Source organism: Culex pipiens, chromosome 1 (assembly GCF_016801865.2).
Source record: "Culex pipiens pallens isolate TS chromosome 1, TS_CPP_V2, whole genome shotgun sequence".
NCBI lineage: Eukaryota > Metazoa > Arthropoda > Insecta > Diptera > Culicidae > Culex > Culex pipiens.
This window is the reverse complement of record NC_068937.1, coordinates 36,594,149-36,616,276: the sequence shown is the minus strand read 5'-3', so window position 1 is coordinate 36,616,276 and position 22,128 is coordinate 36,594,149. Positions and strand designations below refer to the sequence as shown.

The 22,128-nt window shown below is 37.0% G+C and overlaps 1 protein-coding gene across 3 annotated transcripts in view; it reads right to left on the bottom strand.

Annotated features, from left to right (window-relative positions):
- LOC120414188 (nuclear receptor corepressor 2) overlaps positions 1 to 20,755 on the bottom strand; it is a 45,970-nt gene extending 25,215 nt beyond the window's left edge. Inside the window, exons 1-2 of one of the 3 annotated variants that reach the window (XM_039575266.1) lie at positions 20,643 to 20,755; positions 20,143 to 20,399 (exon numbers count right to left, since the gene is read on the bottom strand). In XM_039575266.1, coding sequence (XP_039431200.1) covers positions 20,143 to 20,159 — 17 coding nt within the window. In that variant the 5' untranslated portion in view covers positions 20,160 to 20,399; positions 20,643 to 20,755. Of the gene's footprint in view, positions 1 to 20,142; positions 20,513 to 20,642 lie in introns of those variants that run through there. The other 2 variants (XM_039575267.2, XM_039575269.2) reach the window with 2 other exon arrangements.
- Between the last annotated feature and the right edge of the window lie 1,373 nt (positions 20,756 to 22,128).

Genomic DNA, 22,128 nt, shown 5'->3' with positions numbered 1-22,128 from the left:
CCACCCCGGAGGGGGTCGACATTTCGTGTCGACTCGCAGGTGAAACTTGCAACGCGGGAGAGGGGTGAACTGCAACTTTTTATGTAAATCGATTTTGGCTCAACTTTTCGATTCTGCTTACGGGTTTTGCATATTAGACGCGATAGTGTAAGAGTCGAAAGGACAGCGCCCGCGAGGTCGAGCAGCAGTGGTAACGGAGCTTAGCGTACCATTTTACAGGGTTTGGCATGAACTGTCGTGTTTAGTTTTAAGCTGAAGTCAGGAATTGTTGCCTAAACTGATATGAACTTTAATTAAATGTTACAAATGATCCTATTAAGCTTCGTTTAAAGGTATAATATTTGCAGCACTCAAATTACAAATGATTGACTACTGACTTGGTAGACCAGCTGCGTTTGTACTCCACTAACCTTGATACAATTAATTAGAATAACTGTTATTTGAATGACGGTAGCGGTGAGAGGCCTTTTGCTAAAGTGCTTGGGCATATGGGCAAACTTGTTTCTTTCTCAGCGATAGTTTCCAGTGCAAAAATTATCATTAGCAACAATGTTGAAGTGTGTTATTTAATTTATGAGAGTTGTAATAACAATATTTTTCAATGGTTTATTTGTAAACTTTTCTACTCTCTACTCTACTTTAAATAGAAAACTCTCCAAAGAATCCATGCATGAAGTCTGGTTTTTGGATAATATTGATATTCATAGAGAAATTCAAACCATGCAATTGTCAGATTTTTTCACAGACAAACAGATATAATTATCATTTGAAATCCATCACTCAACAACTTAACGGTCAGTTTAAATTCACCTCAGCTCAGTGAAAGATGTTTGACAGTTTTGCTACTCTCCCCAAATTTTGAAAATGGATTTGGCTCAAACATTGTGGGGGCCTCTGACCAAAAAAGCCATTTCTGTCATTTTTTCACCCATACAATTGACTTAAGGGGTTACATACATGTAAATCGGCAAAAATGTCAAGGGTTGGTATTGGCACCCACTCAAACTTTTTTTTAAATTTGATTTCAGGACATTAACATGAACATTTTTAACTATTATCAACATAATATTTAGGGTTAGTGAAATTTCACGATTTCGCGGACAGCGTGAAATCCGCGAAATTTGGCTTTTTTCGCGAAATCCCGTGAAATTTTATGTTTGTGTGAAACTGCAACGATTTTTCTCAAAATATTTTAAAAAACTCAAATAGGAATGAAAATAATCTTAAGAACTAGAGTACACAGAAAAAAAAATGTAAATTTACCCAACACTGAAACCATGTTTTTAATGTAAACATGCTCAATGTAAATTTGAAATTAATTGTAAAACGTTGTATTGCATTTAAAGAGCCTTCATGTAAAATTAGATTGAACGTATCTTATGAATCTCATGCGAATAGAATTTTTATTTCTGGCAAATGATGAATTTGAAAATCTGAAAAGCATGTATTTGATTATTAAATGTAAAATTTGCTCAATGTAAATTTTATTAAAACGTAAATTTCAATTCAAAGAGATTGTTATTGCCAATGACAGTTCATTATTCACGAAGCTTCCGAGGAAGAGTGCAGGAATGTTTTGAAGTTTTCCTAATTGTAAAAGTGGTGTGTTTAGTGATTGGAGAGTGAAGTAAATATCGAAAATTATGTCTGTATTTAGAAATTGTGATTGCACTTACGGAATAATAAATAAAAGCTGGTACTGCTGTTGTTGCTGCGGCGTCGCAACGATTTGGCGGGGCGAAATCTGAGATCGAACGTTGAGCGCCGCTACGTTGCTGGTCGCCGACTCCTGCGGCTGCGGCGGCGGGTACTTGGGAATGTCCGTTTGGCCAATCTCGACCGACTGGATGGTGGCGTTCGCCGGCGGATTGTACGGGAACTTGGCATCCTTCGGCATCTTCGAATCCCCGTACGAATCGTAGTGATCGTCGTAGGACGATTGCTGTTGATGAAGCTGCTGCTGTTGGATCTGCTGCGGCTGCGGTTGAGCCTGCTGGATCGGGGCCTGCTGCTGGGGAAGCTGCGGCGGAGGCTGCTGCGGAATCCACTGAGCTTGATGCTGCTGCTGCTGAACCGGTCGCTGCTCCATCATTCGCTCCGGAACTCCACCTACAGGTGGGACCATTGCGTTGTTCATTCGTTGCTCTGACTTCTTCCGGACAGCGCTTTTCCGCTGTTGCTGTGCACGACCTGACCTCCGGCCACACCTCCTGGACCAGCCATCGGCAAACCACCCTCGTTGGTCTTGTTCCTGGTCTGGTTCTTGAACTGCAGCGAAGTGATCACCTTGTAGTCACTGTAGTGATGGAGCGTGGCATGTAGAAATGTGAGCACCCCTAGCATAATATCTAGTAGCGAACAGTAGTATTGGTGTGTTGGCATGTGCGAGAATTTATATGGTAGTGTGAGTGACAGAGAGAAAAATAAATCAGTCTTCTGCTTTGCTTTGGCCATGAAACACGCGTTTTGAATTGGCATCCGAAATCCGCGAGAAAACGACGGATAGAACTGAAATATGTCCGTCTGGTCACGACAATGGCGCAAACAGCGCTCCCGACGCGAATTGTAGTGAAAATTTGTTTACAGAGAAGAAATTGTGTGGTGAAAAAAAGTTCATTTGCTGTGGTGTTCGACTGCTTAGGAAGCCTTAATGGCGCGTGTGTCCCTGGCAGCAGGGGCCAGTGAAAAATTCTAAATTGTAATCGTGTGAAACCATCGAGCAATGATTTTGATTGCTATCGGACGAAAAGAACACGGAGTGTATTACCAGAGGAAATGTTTTATTGGTAAGTCAGTAGCGGCGAGATTGGCAAAAGCTAACAAATAAAAAGAACAGCAAGACGGCTGCGTTGTTTGTTTTGATTATTTTCCCTGTTCAGTTCAACGGTGCTAGTCATGGTTGAAGTGGGACCGACACTTGTGAAGCCTTCTTATTATAGACGCTCTACTATCAGACCGATGTCAGGCCGATGTTTGACCAAAAAAGTTATTTTTTGTAGGATGAATGCTGAAAGTCGCATATGTGCAATAAAAGTACGCGGCAAGGCAGCCTCGAACTGCATGCCGCACTTTCGACTAAATACGTGCTGTCAAATCCCATACTTTGTTTCATTTTTGCTGTTGTTCTTCTACCAATTGTTGGCAATGTTGTTAGTTTTATTTTCGACTGCTCTACACTTGCTGATAATAACTGGAAAAAATGTTAACGGCACATTCTTAAATGTCGTGCGGCGTTTAAATTGTATAAAACAGTCAGTATTTCGTGGATGGCGCCGAACAAGATCATATTCGTGGTTTTAAAAATAGATGCTAAAGTAGTTTCTGTCAAGTTTCTTACAAATAACGACTTCGCGAAGGCGAATGGTTCAATTAGAGCCGAAATGATGGGTGTACAATACCTTTTATGTTGAATTTCTGGTAACTTAAGTGTACATATTTTTTGTGGATGTGCCCTTTAGGTTGCGGGTGCTGTGTTCAAAAGGAAATCAAATTCGTTCGTCATAACTTGCATGCGTTTCAACTCTGTTGGTAAACAAAGTTGTATTGAGATTCCTTAGACGATTGGGCGGTTGATTGTGATTTTTTTGAGTATGAGAACCAATTTTCGAGAGAGTAGAGCGTGGAAATGGACTAATAAGCTTGAGTCCCCTGGGATGGTAAAGCATGAATGAAGGATCAGCGCGGAAGTTGGATCAAAAAGCTCGAGTCCCCTGAGAGGGTAGAGCATGAATGAAGGATCAATAAGCTTGAGTCCCCTGAGAGGGTAGAGCGTGGAAGTTGGATCGAAAAGCTCGAGTCCCCTGAGAGGGTAGAGCATGATTGAATGTTCAATAAGCTTGAGTCCCCTGAGAGGGTAGAGCATGAATGAAGGATCAGTAAGCTTGAGTCCCCTGGGAGGGTAGAGCGTGGTTGTTGGATCAAAAAGCTCGAGTCCCCTGAGAGGGTAGAGCATGAATGAATGATCAATAAGCTTGAGTTCCCTGAGAGGGTAGAGCATGAATGAAGGATCAGTAAGCTTGAGTCCCCTGGGAGGGTAGAGCGTGGTTGTTGGATCAAAAAGCTCGAGTCCCCTGAGAGGGTAGAGCATGAATGAATGATCAATAAGCTTGAGTCCCCTGAGAGGGTAGAGCATGAATGAAGGATCAGTAAGCTTGAGTCCCCTGGGAGGGTAGAGCGTGGTTGTTGGATCAAAAAGCTCGAGTCCCCTGAGAGGGTAGAGCATGAATGAATGATCAATAAGCTTGAGTTCCCTGAGAGGGTAGAGCATGAATGAAGGATCAGTAAGCTTGAGTCCCCTGGGAGGGTAGAGCGTGGTTGTTGGATCAAAAAGCTCGAGTCCCCTGAGAGGGTAGAGCATGAATGAATGATCAATAAGCTTGAGTTCCCTGAGAGGGTAGAGCATGAATGAAGGATCAGTAAGCTTGAGTCCCCTGGGAGGGTAGAGCGTGGTTGTTGGATCAAAAAGCTCGAGTCCCCTGAGAGGGTAGAGCATGAATGAATGATCAATAAGCTTGAGTCCCCTGAGAGGGTAGAGCATGAATGAAGGATCAGTAAGCTTGAGTCCCCTGGGAGGGTAGAGCGTGGTTGTTGGATCAAAAAAGCTCGAGTCCCCTGAGAGGGTAGAGCATGAATGAATGATCAATAAGCTTGAGTTCCCTGAGAGGGTAGAGCATGAATGAAGGATCAGTAAGCTTGAGTCCCCTGGGAGGGTAGAGCGTGGTTGTTGGATCAAAAAGCTCGAGTCCCCTGAGAGGGTAGAGCATGAATGAATGATCAATAAGCTTGAGTTCCCTGAGAGGGTAGAGCATGAATGAAGGATCAGTAAGCTTGAGTCCCCTGGGAGGGTAGAGCGTGGTTGTTGGATCAAAAAGCTCGAGTCCCCTGAGAGGGTAGAGCATGAATGAATGATCAATAAGCTTGAGTCCCCTGAGAGGGTAGAGCATGAATGAATGATCAATAAGCTTGAGTCCCCTGAGAGGGTAGAGCATGAATGAAGGATCAGTAAGCTTGAGTCCCCTGAGAGGGTAGAGCGCGTCCCCTGTTAGAGTAGAAGGAAAATGATGGATATGCTCAGCTTGAGTTCTCTGTAAGGGTAGAACGTGCCAACCTCCTGTGGCCGAATGGTTACGGGTTTCGCCTCATAAGCGGAAAGTCATGGGTTCTTCTCAGGGTGGCAGCATTAGGTTTAAGTTCAGAGGTAGCAGCAACCGTATGAGTATAAAACGGTTGCTTCACGTGCTCTTCAAGCATGTGATCGATCTTGGGATATTCCTTTGCGCCTCTTTCCCAAAATACTTTCCTCGTGTCTTCGCATGTAAATAATGCCCAGCCGATCGGTATTGCACTGCAGTCCAGTCGCATTGTCCAGATCAGAGCAAAGGGAACACCGCAAAAATAGCACCGCAAAAAGACAATTGTCTTTACAAGACCCCGCGCGGCAAATAATAGCTGCTGGGAAGAGCTTGAAAAATGACACGAAAAAATTGTCACCGCGGTTCTAGCGATACATAGCGCACAAGGCACAAGGAATGGAGTTTACAGCATCTGGATGGAACAGCACTTTCCCTCTCAATAGGGACTGTGTTATAGATCTGGAAATGCTTAATAACAGTAAAAATGGGTAACACGATACAATAGTCCTCGTAATAAGGATTCCGTGTCTTAATACTCAAACAGAAAAAAAAAAAGGGTAGAACGTAAATTACGTCAAAAAAAAATACGTATCATTAGCTAAATTTACTTACTTCATTTGATGTAAACAGATGAAAATTATTCATTGTTGGAAACGTTGGCAAAAGAATAATATAATTTCTATTTTGATGAGTTGACATCGTCAAATGTCATCCTGTTGATTTTGTTTGCATTAAAATAAAAAAAGTGTTCAGAAATTTCTTCTAATCGTGTTTTTTACCGTACATAAAAATTGGCATAGGGCTATGGGACCCTATTTATGAGAAGACGTGAAATCAGATCTCGGATTAGTTCTCAAAAAGACCTAAGAGCCTTTGGTAAACAAAGCGCTTTTTACATCGGTATTCGACCTACTTACGAACAACCAATTTAAAAAATGCTTGAGATTGTTAATCTACACGTCCTTCAATTGCCTTAAACATTATTCATTTATTAGGTATTATTATGGGCAAGAGAATTTTAGATTTTCTTTTCGAAGTGATGATTTAAGAAGTGATAGGTTTGTAGCCTACACGACTTAAATTGAAGCTCATGATTGGATTTCAGGGAAGATGGGATGAAATGATGATGTTGTTGGAATATTCGGAAAAGGAATTTCTGAAAAATGTGAAAACAGATGAAAATTATTCAACTGGTTAAGAAAATTTTCGATTTTCAATCTTTTCGAAGTGATGATTTAAGAAACGATAGGTTTGTAGCCTACACGACTTAAATTGAAGCTCATGATTGGATTTCAGGGAAGATGGGATGAAATGATGATGTTGTTGGAATATTCGGAAAAGGAATTTCTGAAAAAATGTGAAAACAGATGAAAATTATTCAACTGGTTAAGAAAATTTTCGATTTTCAATCTTTTCGAAGTGATGATTTAAGAAACGATAGGTTTGTAGCCTACACGACTTAAATTGAAGCTCATGATTGGATTTCAGGGAAGATGGGATGAAATGATGATGTTGTTGAAATATTCGGAAAAGGAATTTCCCAAAAATGTGATAACAGATGGAAATCATTCAATTGTAGCCTACACGACTTAAATTGGAGATCATGATGGATTTCAGGGAAGATGTAATAAAATGATGAAAGCGATCGATTGTTGGAATATTTGGAAATGGAATTTTGGAGAAAATGTGAAAACAGAAGGAAATTATTCAAGTGGACAAGAAAAATTTATATTTTCAATCTTTTGAATTGATGATTTAAGAAACTTGTACTTGTTTGTAACCTATACGACTTAAATTGGAGCTCATGATTGGATTTCAGGAAAGATGGGATGAAATGATGATGTTGTTGAAATATTCGGAAAAGGAATTTCCCAAAAAATGTGATAACAGATGGAAATCATTCAATTGTAGCTACACGACTTAAATTGGAGATCATGATGGATTTCAGGGAAGATGTAATAAAATGATGAAAGCGATCGATTGTTGGAATATTTGGAAATGGAATTTTGGAGAAAATGTGAAAACAGAAGGAAATTATTGAAGTGGACAAGACAAATTTATATTTTCAATCTTTTGAATTGATGATTTAAGAAACTTGTACTTGTTTGTAACCTATACGACTTAAATTGGAGCTCATGATGGGATTTCAAGGAAGATATGATAGGACGAATGACGAATTGGAATTATAGAAAGATGTGATAATAGGTGAAAATTATTCTTTGGTTGAAGCTCATGATTGGATTTCAAGAATGATGCTATACAATGATGAGAATGATCCAATTTTAGATTTTCAATCTTTTGAAGCGATGATTTAGGAAACAATAGTTTTGTAACCTGGACTGGAAATTAAGCTTTTAGGAAGATTCGACAAAATGGCGAAAGTGATCGTTTCTGGGGCAATTTTCAAAATAAATTTTAGAGAAAATGTGAAATGGGATGTGAAGTGTGTGGGAATTTTTGATGAATGTTATTTAAGTTGGCAAAGAAATTTAAGATTCTCAATCTTTTGAAATGATGATTTATTGTTGGTTTGAACAAATTCATCATAGAATTTAAAATAATGTCAGTATATTTAAACTTACAGATTAACAGTTTGTATCTAAGATAACTATAAATTATATCACGCATTGTCTGATATGAGCCAAACTAGAAGTTTGGATTTTTTTTTCTTGTATATTTTCAGATTATCGAACCATTCAACAGAGACCAGAAGCCTGTGGGTTGCGGCGTGGATGGTTTCCTAGATCAACATCGTTTGGAAATCGAGGACAGGACGAGATTTGACGAGCATTCAGCTATAGAAGTGAACCGTAATCGTATGCAACGGAGGCAGCAACGAAATTACGACAGCTATGTGTAGTAAATTATTGTTTATGAAAAGATTCAGGTTTTTGCGGCCAGGTTAAAATTGGCTTTTCCTGACATAAGAAAATAACAAAAATAATAATGGCAAAAAAAAGCAAAAAAAAGCAAATAGAATGATAATGTATAGCAATGATGTTTTTACTGTTCTTTACAATTGTTCAAATAAAAAAAAAAGGAAAAAGAGGAGTGTAGGGGAGAACGAGGATGTAGTGATGGAGCGTGGCATGTAGAAATGTGAGCACCCCTAGCATAATATCTAGTAGCGAACAGTAGTATTGGTGTGTTGGCATGTGCGAGAATTTATATGGTAGTGTGAGTGACAGAGAGAAAAATAAATCAGTCTTCTGCTTTGCTTTGGCCATGAAACACGCGTTTTGAATTGGCATCCGAAATCCGCGAGAAAACGACGGATAGAACTGAAATATGTCCGTCTGGTCACGACAGTCACTACCTCTGTCCGCACTGTACCGACTTCGCTCGTTACGACCTTCCCGATACTGACCATCGTCCTGCTGCACCTGTGTTGTCGTACTCCCTCTCCCAATCCTAATTCCTCTCAGGACCTCCCTTTTGCCAGAATATTGCCCGAGAACCTGCTTCGGAAACATTTTCCAACTTTTCCAATTTTTTTCTAAAACCTTTCGCAACAAACACTTCAAAAGGGCGCTTCATGATGAAAGAAAAATGTTTATCTCACTCATTCAAATGGTTTTGCCTTGAGGTGTGAGCAAGATGCACGATTCTTTCGCAAGTAGCAGTGTCCATTTGAAATGTTCGTCACGTTTTCAGGTGGGCGTCAACTTGCCAAGGATGTAGACCTAGCAAGGTGCATGCATCAGAATGTCGGAGTTGCAAATGCTTTTGAATTAGGGTGATCTCTCTAGTTAAAATTAAAAGAATAAATATCTCGGGTGAGTGACCTAAGACACTAATATTCATTTTTCTTTAAGGCCGTTGCAAATATTTTTCAAAATTTATGTCACCCCTCCCCCCCCCCCCCTTTAAAATTGGTCCGAAAAATCAGGGGGTACAAAAAAATATTTTTTTTAGAAAATAGAAGTCAAATAAACTTAAAACAATCTAAAACGCATTTTTCTGCATTTATAATCATATTTAGCATGTTTGCGTTGGATTAAAAGTATTTTGAATTTTTATGAAATTGCAATGTACAGCACCGCAAAATACTAAGGTATTTTGTATACTATTGATTGCAAAACAACTTGGCAGCTGTAAAATGCATTTTTAAACACTCGTAAATTAAAAATATGCTCCAATTGAATGATGATTAATTTTTCATAATGTTTTAATATAATATCGGGCCAAGGAAGAACTTCAGTTTATAGAGGTATTCATATCTTAACCTTGGGATGGGCATTAAACTTTAGTGAGTTGATATAATAAAATACAGCTTTGAACTAAATTTAATCTGTGACATTTGTGACGGTATCAAAAATAGTGCGACTAAATAAAATTAAAGCTGAAGTACGTAGTAATGTTCAACAATTTTGATGTAGTGACTTATTTTGTAAAAAAAAAAACTTTTCATTATGCAGATTCCACTTAAGCCGATGCAAATATTTTTCAAAGTTTTTGTCCCTGTTCGGGGTCGAGGAGAAAAGGGGCAAAAATAAAGAAAATTAAAATATTGAAATAACAAGTCACAGTTTCAACATTTGCATGGAAAAAGTGTTTTAAAATGCATTTTACACTAGTTCAGTTGTTTTGCAATCATTCGTTTTCAAAAAATGTAAGATTTGACGAAAACATTTTTTTTTTAAGAAAAAAAAAACATCGACAGATTCAAAAGATTTTTGAATCAACCCAAACATGCTAAAAATGGTTCTTAACGCTGGAGAATGCATTTAAAATTGATTTTAGCTGATTGCACTTCAATTTACGTAGAAATTTTGAAGTTTTATAAAAAAAAAAATTTTTTTTGCCCCTGATTTTCCGGGCCAACTTTGAGGGGGAAGAAGGGAGACGAGAAGAAAAAAAACTTAAAATAAAATTTGTACCAGCCTTATAAAAAACATTGTTTTGTATAAACGATTGTTGACATGAGTATTTTTTTAAAGGTTCAATAAACCAAATTTATTTTCTTTCTTGTTTTTTTTTTTTTGCTTTTTGGGTATTGCCTTAACAGGCCAAACTAAATTCGGTTTGAAAATACCCAAAAAGCAAAAAATAAAAATAAAATCCAGGTTTAGTCGATAACATTAAATTTAACATTATAATTTAAATGGTTATATTGAAAATGTCTGCAAAAGAAAAATGTTTGCATTTTACTCCGACAACAACTCCTACATTTCAATGCCTACTTTTACCAGTCTATTTGCCATGGCATTGAAACAAAACGTCAACGGCCATCACCAAACACCAAACAACAGTTTGCTGTCAGTTTTTTTTTGCGGAGACGATTAAATTAAATTGAATTTGTTAAATTTGTTCGATTTGTGTTCGAATATGTGTAAAAGACAGTCTTAAAAACTTATTTACAAGTGTTTCTAGATGGTCCTAGCCAAGGAACAGGCCAAAACCGGTGGTGAAAAAAAGAAGCGCGCGAGCCGCAAGAAAGCGCTGTCGGCCGATGGATTTCGAAGTTTTACGAAGGGCAGGTTCACCTCTTTACTCGCTGAAGAGCCTGAAGATGGTCCGCACGTAGAAGCCCAAGGTGGCCATTATGGTGGTGAAGAACAACTAGAGCTACCTGCCGACCAAGTCGCTGATCCGTAAGCGGTCCGTCAAGTGGTGCTTCCGAAACCATAAGCGCTACATACACAAGACGCCAAATAAGGTTAAGGTGCGGATCGTGTCGGCGGTCGTCCTAAGGGAAATCGCGTCGTCCTGCTGATACCCTAAAGTCATTTCTGCTGCCGGTCCCGCACAGCAGCCCGGTTCAGCGTGTCTTGCAGAACTACGTCATCGTGTCCAAGACCCGCGTCGATCTGTGCAAGGACGGTTTCTTCCGCTAGGCCTGCAAGAAGAACACCTGTACCGAGAGGGACATCTTCGCTGGAATGGATGTGACGTACGTGCCGTCGGAGCAGCGCAAGGCTGACCAGAAGACCGTCGACGACGAGGTGCTGAATGCCATCAAGGTGCAACCGACGTTGTCCTTGCCATCGTAAGCATTTTCTTATAGTAATGAATTTAAAGGATTAAGCTAAAGAGTAGAATCTTTCCTTTTAGGTAATGTGCAGCACCAGTCTGAGAGTTTCCTTGGTCAACGGAGACTTAGCATGAGCATGAGAGACCACCCTTTCCTTGGTCAACGGAGACTTAGCGGCACAATCAACCCAAATGCTGAAGGAATGCTAATGGTACCCCTAAAGAAGACTTAACCCCAAAACACAGTATTGCGTAAGTACATTCCGTATTGAAAAATCACCACATTAGATTAAAAATGTTCTATGAAGTTCAAAAATGAAACTTTGTTTGTTTATTCCATTTTGCCCCGTTGGATCTAGATTTCGGTTCTATTTTCAAACACTTTTTGATGTATTGATAGTTGAAAGTTATACTTTTTCGAATTGTTTAATGAACATTATTGAATATTGAAAAATGTTTGTATAATGCTCAATTTTGATCATAAAGCAATCCAAAAGTATACTATCCAAAGCAACAATCTACAAAAGCGTTTGAAAATTACATCGGATTCTAGATTCAACGGGGCTAATTTTTTTTGGTTTGGGTAAATTTACGTTATTTTCATCGGAAATTTACACGGTTTCGAAATGTTTTTCTTCGGCACATTTACGTCGGATGAAACTTAAATTTACAATGAATATAATGTAAATTAGCATCATTAATGACGTGCACTTTTGGTACATCATAAATGATGTAAATTTACCGGATTTTTTTTTTCTGTGTAGAACTAAGCAAGTGGATACCCTTGTTCAATTACTAATATAGGGTTTTTGATTCTAATATAGGGTTGTTAATTCTTCAATTACTAATATAGGGTTATTAATCCTTGAAGTTTATCAATTTTCAGCAATATTTTTTTTCATATGAGATCGTAATAAATATTTCTACCACAGAGGTTATTTATTTAATTTCAATTGATAAGCTAAGTTTGTAATCATTTGAAGAATTATTCAGATTTTTCAGTTTTTTAGAAACTATCTAAATTCAGTATTATTTTCATTCGCTGTAAAAAAGTACTACTATTTTATTTGAAAAGAATAATTTCAATGAATAGCAGAAAAATAATTTCAAAAGAAATTAAAAGATTTATGCTTTGTTTAACTCAAAATAAAATGAAGAGTATTTTTTATCTTTAAAATCACATTTGAAAAACATTTCAGATTTTTTTCAGAGTCCTGTTTGATTTTAAAGTTATTTGATTATTTGGGTGGATGATTCCCGTGAAAGTTACAAAATTCTACCTTTTTTTCTGTTCGCATTCTGATTACAAATTTCGATTTCATTACAAATTATTTTATTTTTGCCTATTGATTTTAAATTAACTTTTTGAAATGAGATGAATACCTTAAAAAATATTTTGAATTGGTTAAATGTCGCAGAAAATTCAAACTATTTTAATCATTTTGGCTGGACAAGCTTGACAAATATTGCTTTCATATGAAATTCAAAAAAAATGTAAACTGATAAAACAGACGAAAATCAGCTTAAACTTTTTAGCTTTATTCGTCGAATATTAAAAATGTTACGCATGCTCTACATTTTGTTTCAAAATATATAAAGAGCCATAAACTAGTTGATAACTTTTTTGAAAATTGGGAGATTTTTTTTTGAGTCACGTTCAAATTTAGTGAAGATTTTTTTAGTTTAGTTAAGAATAATGTATAATGAAGCTTAAAGAGTAGGTTCTGTGATTTAAACCTAAGATTTTCAGAGTTATTTTAACATTTTTCACGTTCCGCGAAATTTGTGTGAAATTTAGTGTTTGGAATTTGAGGTCCCCGTGAAATTTGCTATTTTCGAGCGTGAAAAATCACTAATCCTAATAATATTGAAGACATTTGGTTGCATTATTGCCGAGATATAGCTATTTGAAGTTAGCAGTTTCAAAAAACGGGTGCCACGATATCTCAACACTGCTTCGACCAAATCGGCTCAAAATTTTTGTGAAGACTCATTAAACCGGTCCCGTGTGCATGACGAAGGCCGATTTAAAAAAAGTTTATTTAAAAAAAAGATAAAAATATTTTTGTGTTTTTCATATTAAAAATCGTCCGTTTTTAATTTTTTTGATTTTTTTTTGAAAAGCATAATTTCAAAATCGGGCCTCGTCATGCACACGGGATTTGTCTTGAGAGTCTTCATCCCAAATTTCAGCCAATTTGGTCCATCCAATCTCGAGATATCGTGGCACCCGTAAATCAACTCGGTGTTCCGAGAAAAACGCTCACAAAGTTTGACAGTCCGCTTTGCGCATGGCAGAACTTTAAACTTAAATCGTCTTCTACTCACTTAAATCATGACATATCTTCATGAAACTTTCAGGAGTGATTGGAATTCATCTTTTTAAAGGATTTAATAAAAAATCGGGAATATGAAAAATTTAGATTTTCTACATGTATGTAAACCCTTAAGTCTCCATACAATTTTGGAAGCTGTCCATACACACATGGTTTAAACATATTCTAAAATCTGAATCCTTTGAAGAAATTTTTTGATCGATTTGTTGTCTTCAACAAAGTTCAACAAAAATGTTAAACGACTTTTTTTTCCTACTTGTTTTAGGGAACAAAGCCGCGCAACTTTTGAGCCAAAGAAGAGTACGGCCGATCAATACGTCATTTGGTTGCCATCTTTTACATCACCACCATCGTTTGCTCAGACTGATTGATGTCTTTCACTATTTTTGCAGAAGTATTCTGGTGTCTAATTTTGTCTACACCCAGCGTAGATGCCCACAATTCAATACAAATCAATACTGAGATACCCAACAGGATGACAAAGGTTAATGTTCAAAAATACAGAAAATCAGATCCTTACAACTATTGACCACAATTGAAGTTTATTGCCACCAATTACTTTACTAACCAACTAGAAAACTCCCCACAAGGTAATCATAAATTGTTCCGGATCGCTCGTTACATCAATTTCCGAAATCAGTACACGACCTTTCATCACGCCACAAACAAAAAATCACCCTTCTCAAAAAAAGAGTTCCAAAAAAATGAAAGCCCGTAAAACCTTCAAATCAGGGCGGGTGTTACCGCATCGCGTCCAAGGCAACGGGCAAGGAAATCAAAATCAATGGCAGGCGAAGCTTTTTGTACCTTTTGACATTTTACCATCGACAACGTGCCGATTATCTCCCAATCAGGGCACAGCACGTGATTACTGGCCCGGGAGAGGCTAGTTCCGTGACGGGTTGTTATCTGCCAATTGGAAGGGAAGTTGGCGGTGAATGGCAAACAACCACCAAGCTACCAAACTCATTGAGCTTTTCTTCGCCACAACAGCACACGACTCCGACTCGATTTAATAGTCATAATTTCGACACCCGGCTGAACAATATCTCGGCGTATGTTCTTGGGGTGAGCAGAGAGCGGTTAAGTTACGGGCAATTACTTGGAAATTCCACACCCGGCGGCCAGCGAGCAGAAGGCAAACTTCTTGGGCTCAGGAAATAACCAGTTTTCGCCGGCTTTCCGTGCGCGGGCTTTCTGCACGATCACCCCATTATTGTTGGTGCAGCAGTTGAGTTGATTGCCGTTTAGTCAGCCGCTGAGCCACCGCCACTTTACTGAGAATGCACTGGGAAAGGCTGCCGTTGCCTTCAACATGTGGAAATGCATCTTGATTTGGGTTTGATCCTGGGCAAAGAATAGTTTTGTGATTTAGACTGAATTGAAACTTCTGATTCTTAAAATCAAGTCAAAAATTTTGATATTTTTCTTTTGAAAATCAACTTATCAACCTCATCATCAAAATAGGTTTCAAGAGAGGATAACACATCGAATATTTGGCAACTCATTCTATGATTATAAAACAGGAACATGATTTTTACTCGGTGCCGATCAAATCGCTTGTACAGGTAGCAGCTCGAAAGGCAAAACAATCACTCGAATTTTGAACATCTAAAAGAAGTCTCCTAGGTATACCTTCACGTATTCATATCGACTCCGAATCAAATTCTAAACAAATGTTTGCATATCTACAAATTTCACTCGAGTATCTAGGCATTAGTGAAAAAATATCTGGGTTTGTTCCATTCGGTCCAGTTTGAAGTTCCATAAGTATAAAAATAGAGTGATTAGCCTGATTGAATTACTTAATTTTTTTTAGATCCTATTCAATGAGTAGGAAACTCTGAAGGCCTGACAACCCTGACCACTTTCGGCCCAGTGCTTAACTGAAGCACAGGGCTTATGGGTTTTTGGCTATATGGGAGACATTGGCTTTAATCGTATGAAAAATCATGCAAACATCAAAAAATTATAGTGTTTTGGAATCGGGATGATGTCAGTTATCCATTAAAATTATTATTTCATGAAAATTTTCCTGTATTTTGAAAATGCATTTTTTTTTCTCTAAAGAATCCAAAAATATATTGTTATTGGAATATGGGTATCAAATGATCAGGTATTTTCATACATTCCAGATATAATAACAAAATTTTTAGAAAATACTCCAAATTTTCACAAAACTACGTTTTTTGAAAAAAATACTCAAAATTTCAATTTTTATGGGTATCAAACGATCGGATTTTTTTCATACATTTCGAATGTAATAACAACATTTTTACAAAATACTCAAAATTTTCACAAAACCACGTATTTTCGAATAAAATACTAAAAATTTCCTGTTTTACAATGTGGGTATCAAACGATCGAGATTTTTTCATACATTTCGAATGTATTAACAATATTTTTTTGAAAATACTCAAAATTTTCACAAAACTACTTATTTTTGCAAAACTTTTCAAAATTTCAGTTTTTACAATATGGGTATCAAATAATCAAATCAATTTTTTTCAAAAATACGTAGTTTTAGGAAAATTTTGAGTATTTTTTTTTATTTTTTAATAACTTTTGAAATGTATGAAAAAATCCCGATCGTTTGAAACCCACATTGTAAAAACGGAAATTTTTAGTATTTTTTTTTTCAAAAATACGTAGTTTTGAGAAAATTTTGAGTATTTTCAAAAAAAAATTTATTACATTCGAAATATATGAAAAAATCCCGATCGTTCGACACACACATCGTAAAAACAGAAATTTTGAGTATGTTTTTTTTAGAAAATACGTAGTTTTGTGAAAATTAGGAGTATATTCAAAAAAAAAAAAATAATAACATTCGAAATGTATGAAAAAATCCCGATCGTTTGATACCCACATTGTAAAACCGGAAATTTTGAGTATTTTTTTCGGAAATACGTAGTTTTGTGAAAATTTTGAGTATTTTCTAAAAATGTTGTAATTCCATTCGAAATGTATGAAAAAATCCCGATCGTTTGATACCCATATTGTAAAAAATAAAATTTGGAGTTTGTTTTCAAAATGACGTAGTTTTGTGAAAATTTGGAGTATTTTCTAAAAATGTTGTTATTACTTCTAAAATGTATGAAAAAAACCTGATCATTTGATACCCGGGTAATTCTCCGCCAACTCACACAGCAGTTGCCCCGACCCCTCTTCGATTTGCGTGAAACTTTGTCCTAAGGGGTAACTTTTGTCCCTGATCACGAATCCGAGGTCCGTTTTTTGATATCTCGTGACGGAGGGGCGGTACGACCACTTCCATTTTTGAACATGCAAAAAAAGAGGTGTTTTCAAATAATTTGCAGCCTGAAACGTTAATGAGATAGAAATTTGGTGTCAAACAGACTTTTATGTATAATTGTACGCCCGATTTGATGGCGTACTCAAAGTTCCGAAAAAACGTATTTTTCATCGAAAAAAAAAACACTAAAAAAGTCTTGAAAATTCTCCCATTTTCCGTTACTCGACTGTAAAAAATTTTGGAAGATGTCATTTAATGGGAAATTTAATGTACTTTTCGAATCTACATTGACCCAGAAGGGTCATTTTTTCATTTAGAACAAAAATTTTCATTTTAAAATTTCGTGTTTTTTCGAACTTTGCAGGGTTATTTTTTAGAGTGTAAGAATATTCTACAAAGTTATAGAACGACAATTACAAAAATTTTGATATATAGATATAAGGGGTTTGCTTATAAACATCACGAGTTATCGCGATTTTACGAAAAAAAGTTTTGAAAAAGTTACTTTTTGCGATTATCTTTGTTTCGTCGTCCGTGTCTGTCACGGGTGACCATGAATGGCCATGATCGATGACGACCAACTTTTTCAAAACTTTTTTTCGTAAAATCGCGATAACTCGTGATGTTTACTAGCAAACCCCTTATGTCTATTTATCGAAAAATTGTAATTGTCTGCTCTACAACTTTGTACAACATTGTTACACTCTTAAAAATAACCCAGCAAAGTTAGAAAAAACTAGAAATTTCAAAATGAAAAAATTTGTTCTAAATGAAAAAATGACCCTTCTGGGTCAATGTAGATTCAAAAGGTACATTAAATTTCCCATAAAATGACATGTTCCAGTCGAGTAACGGAAAATGGGAGAATTTTTAAACCTTTTTTTAGTGTTTTTTTCGATGAAAAATACGTTTTTTTCGGAATTCTGAGTACTCTATCAAATTGAGCGTCTAATTTTACATAAAAGTCTGTTTGACACCAAATTTCTATCTCATCACCGTTTCAGGCTGCAAATAATTGAAAAACACCTATTTTTTAGCATGATCAAAAATGGATGGGGTCGTATCGCCCCTCCGTCACGAGGTATCAAGAAACGGACCTCGGATTCGTGATCAGGGACAAAAGTAACTCCTTAGGGCAAAGTTTCACGCAAATCGAAGAGGGGTCGGGGCAACTGCTGTGTGAGTTGGCGGAGAATTACCCAATTGAAAGACGCAACTGATTTTTTGAAAAAAAAGGTTTGTTGCGAAAATCGACGAAAACGGTAATTTTTCGGATAGGCCTAGCAATGGCCTTACAAAAAAAATCTGGTCTAATTATTTCGGCCAGTGAACTCCCAGAAAAATTTTGAGCCCGGTCCGAGCACTTTTGTTTGTTTTATTTTGATAGGTGATACAGTTTGAATAATATTGGCAACAAGATAATCATCTTTTGAAATTGAAAATGATTCACAAAATCCTCGCTGCGCTAAACACAACGCGGTAGGGCTGGCCGCTTAATTTTTTGCAATGCGTTTTTGGGTGTTCTCGAATGTACTGCAATTATTAATAATGACAAGAAAAGTGCTTGGGGCGTAATCTAATCACAAGACTTTCCAGCATGCTTTCATCGGACTGGTTGCCTTTTTGTTAGATTAGATTAGATTAGATGAGATTAGATTTTGAACTTGAAAATGATTTCCAAAATTAAAGCTTTGATCCACACTTAATTTTGAGACATGTACTCTGGAGTGATCAGAAGTCAATAATTGGTGTTATTCTTGTTTTTCCCATTTTCTGCTCTAGAATGGCACCATTATCATTTCAATTGTAAAAAATGAGTAGAGGCATAGTCTGGGAAACTAGAAAAACTACTGCATACTTCTTTCTACTTAAAATATAGGAAATGTTAGTAAAAAATACAGCCAAAGTTGACCCCAAAAAATGTCCTTTTTAAAAACATTGGCAAAGTCACATAAAACAAGTCAAACTTCCAACCCTAAAACTCTAAAACTTTAAGAGTTCTTCATTCGAATGCTTTTTAAAGATCAAAAATTAGTTGAAAAATAGATTTTTGGCGATTTTTTTAGATCGAAGCCCGTCTTAAGGCGGGGTTGGGTTGTAGAGGGTCAACATTTTCCTGAATATTTTACAAGAATTTATTCTCAAAATCTTGTTTCGATAATTTCGCCGCCCTGGTCCTGACAATAAAAAAATCGTTTCGTTTCTCAGAAACATGAAAAAAAAAGTTTCAACTGAAATACAATGCAAATGGGAAAAATGCTTCAATCATAGTTGAAATAGTCCAAGCCCAAATAGCTTCTAGCATTACCAAGTTTTATGTGGTACAACTTTACGTTCGTAGGCAGTTATCTTCTTAATTGAATTCTAATGCACAGTAAAAAATCATGGTTATTTTACAGCTGGGAAGGGGTACATTTTTTATCTCAAAAATAATGTGTAATTTCACCTCTGGAAATGTGTAATTTTACCGCTTTTCTGGTGTAATGTCACATTTTCAGTCTAAATAGAGGTAAAATTACATCATGAAAGAGATAATATTCAACATTCCAAATCAAACCGTAAAAAATTGACAAATTCTCTACTGTGCCGTTATGGTGTAAATAACCTCAACTGGTTTCTCAATTAGGGTGTCCAGAATATTAAAAAATGGTTCTAAATGTGAGCAAATTTAGTCAATCTTGACTACAAATTAATTTAACCTTGACTACAGCGACCACCAATATTTCTGGAAGCATGAACTTTGGGGTTCCCAGAAACAAACACTTGTAGGTCTACAATGTCAGCAATGATAAAATGGCTCTGACAAATTGTGGTATTAACCAATCGGGCTCCTATATTAAGGAAAGGTGTGTCTACTGGGTACCCTTCTTCCATAAAAGTGGCTGTAGTAATGGATGCTCACTTCAGAAATTATTCATAAAAGTTTGATGTTGGGTTGTGAAAGTAAATTATCTTCTGTTTATTGAATTTTAAAGTTGGGAAAATGCCTCCAAGGTTCAAGGTAAGCATACCTTAATAAAACAAGACAAAAATATGATGTTTTGCTAGAAAAGTACTGATTTTCAAAGAGTGTACCTTGAATTTTTTAAAAATATTTAGACGGGGTCGAATGATTTTTTCTACCGTTTGTATGAAGAATCAGTACGATTCGCTTCTTGCACATATTACTGCAATTTTTGGATAATATGCAAGAACGCCAAGCCACCCTAATTTTCCACGTAAACTTTCATGAAGAACTAAACTAAACTAAATATTTTTAAATATTTTAGGTTTAGGTGATGACAATAAACATATGTTCTCATAATTTAGAACACGGATATTTTTCCATGGCACCCTACACCTAAACCATTAAATCTCACAAAACAATTTAGTCAATTCACTCCACGTATCCCAGCCCACAAAACCCATCAAAATCGTTTCAAAAAAAATTAGGCATGGAACTCACGTTTTCGTAAAATGCATCTTGGCTGTTGATCTAGCTTTTATTTTTCTTCTTCTCGAAAACCACGTTGCTTGCTGCCTTCGTTCGTCCGTTGAGTTACGTGACCTGTGTCGATTGCCTCCGTCGAGGCTTCTCCTTAGTTCCTTTCTTCCGTTGAACTCTTTTCTCTTGCCCGGGGAGTTTCGCACTCTTTTCGCGATCCGGAATCGATTCACTCTCCCACGCACTCTTCAAAGCCACGACTAGATCACTATCACTATCTTGGAAAATTAAGGTAGAAAAAGGAACTTTTTAAATTTTCTCCGCAAACCCCCTGTTGAAAATGACGACCTTTTCAGAGCATTACAGTCACAGTCACACAGGGCTCTGAAAGAAGGCGCTCATTTCCAGTATCGCATCACTCAAATTAAACCCTGGAAAACCCCAAATTGCTTGCCACAAGGCACTTCCACACCACGAAAGGCACAACAACCCGAAAAGAAACAAAAGAGACGCGTTCGTACCAGTCAACTGCTCGATCACGAATGGATCGCGGCTGGCACGAATCGGTCGGTCGCAGGCTCGCTTGGGTGACGACTGCAATGCTGGCCAAGTGACGAACCTCGTGTCGTGTCGGGCGATGGCGGCGGTTCGGGCTGTGCGTTCACTTTGGGTGAGAAGGAGCGGTGGGTCGTTTGTTGAATGGATGTCAATTTATTGGTTATAAATTTAAAAATATGTTTAAGGTTTATCGTTCTCATTTTTCTCATTTCTCATTTCTCTTTATTCATTACTCATTACTCATTACTCATTACTTATTACTCATTACTCATTACTCATTACTCATTACTCATTACTCATTACTCATTACTCATTACTCATTACTCATTACTCATTACTCATTACTCATTACTCATTACTCATTACTCATTACTCATTACTCATTACTCATTACTCATTACTCATTACTCATTACTCATTACTCATTTAGGATTTCTTGATCTCATCTAGTAAAAATTGAATTTTACTTGGAACTCACGATTTTTTTTTACAAAAATCTTTGTTACAGCTCACCGATTCAGTACCATGCTAGAACAAGCTAGATTCAAATTCCTTTTCGAACGAAGTCAAGCACGTTCAACTAAGAACCAGTATATAATGATGAGAAAGGCACTTCGAGTGTACATTTCAGAACTCCTTTTTTGTGACTCGTGTAGTTTTTTTTTACGATTTTAATCCGGAAATTGTTAGAATTTCCGCACTCGTTCAGTGATCCTCGCATGTTGAACAAGCTCTTCTGGATCCTTCTTTTTTCTAAGATTTCCGCCCGAAAACCTTGACGAAATTTGCATTCAAATGGCCCAAAAGAGTGCGAATTCCGACATCGAAAAAGTTGCAGCGTGGGCTAGGCGCGTTTGACGGCCGCGGATTTGCATTTGTGCAGTTTTGAAATCCACCGTGTTTAAACTGTAATTTATTTGATATATTCCACCAACGCCAGGAGGCTCCCCATAAATCACGGACGTTGGCCCACTGAACTCGAATGCCAGGATCATTTTGGGACAACTCAATCGAGTTCGAAAAAGGGCGAATTGGCCAAAAGCGAACTTTGTCGCGTATTTACCGTAAACTTGGCACAACTCGCAGCTCAGCAGCGTGAGCCCGTCTATGAATATTGAAACAAAATTGCCCGGTGAAAGGTGACTGCAATCAATAAATAAATAGTAAATAATAAAAGAGCTGTTTGTGGGCAGGGGAGAGTGGGGTTGCTTGGAACTAAATTTGATAAAAAATAAAAACATTTTCATTAAATTATTTGAACAGTTGACCAAGAGGTATTAAGAGTGCCAAGATTAGTAGTGAGTAATGAGTAATGAGTAATGAGTAATGAGTAATGAGTAATGAGTAATGAGTAATGAGTAATGAGTAATGAGTAATGAGTAATGAGTAATGAGTAATGAGTAATGAGTAATGAGTAATGAGTAATGAGTAATGAGTAATGAGTAATGA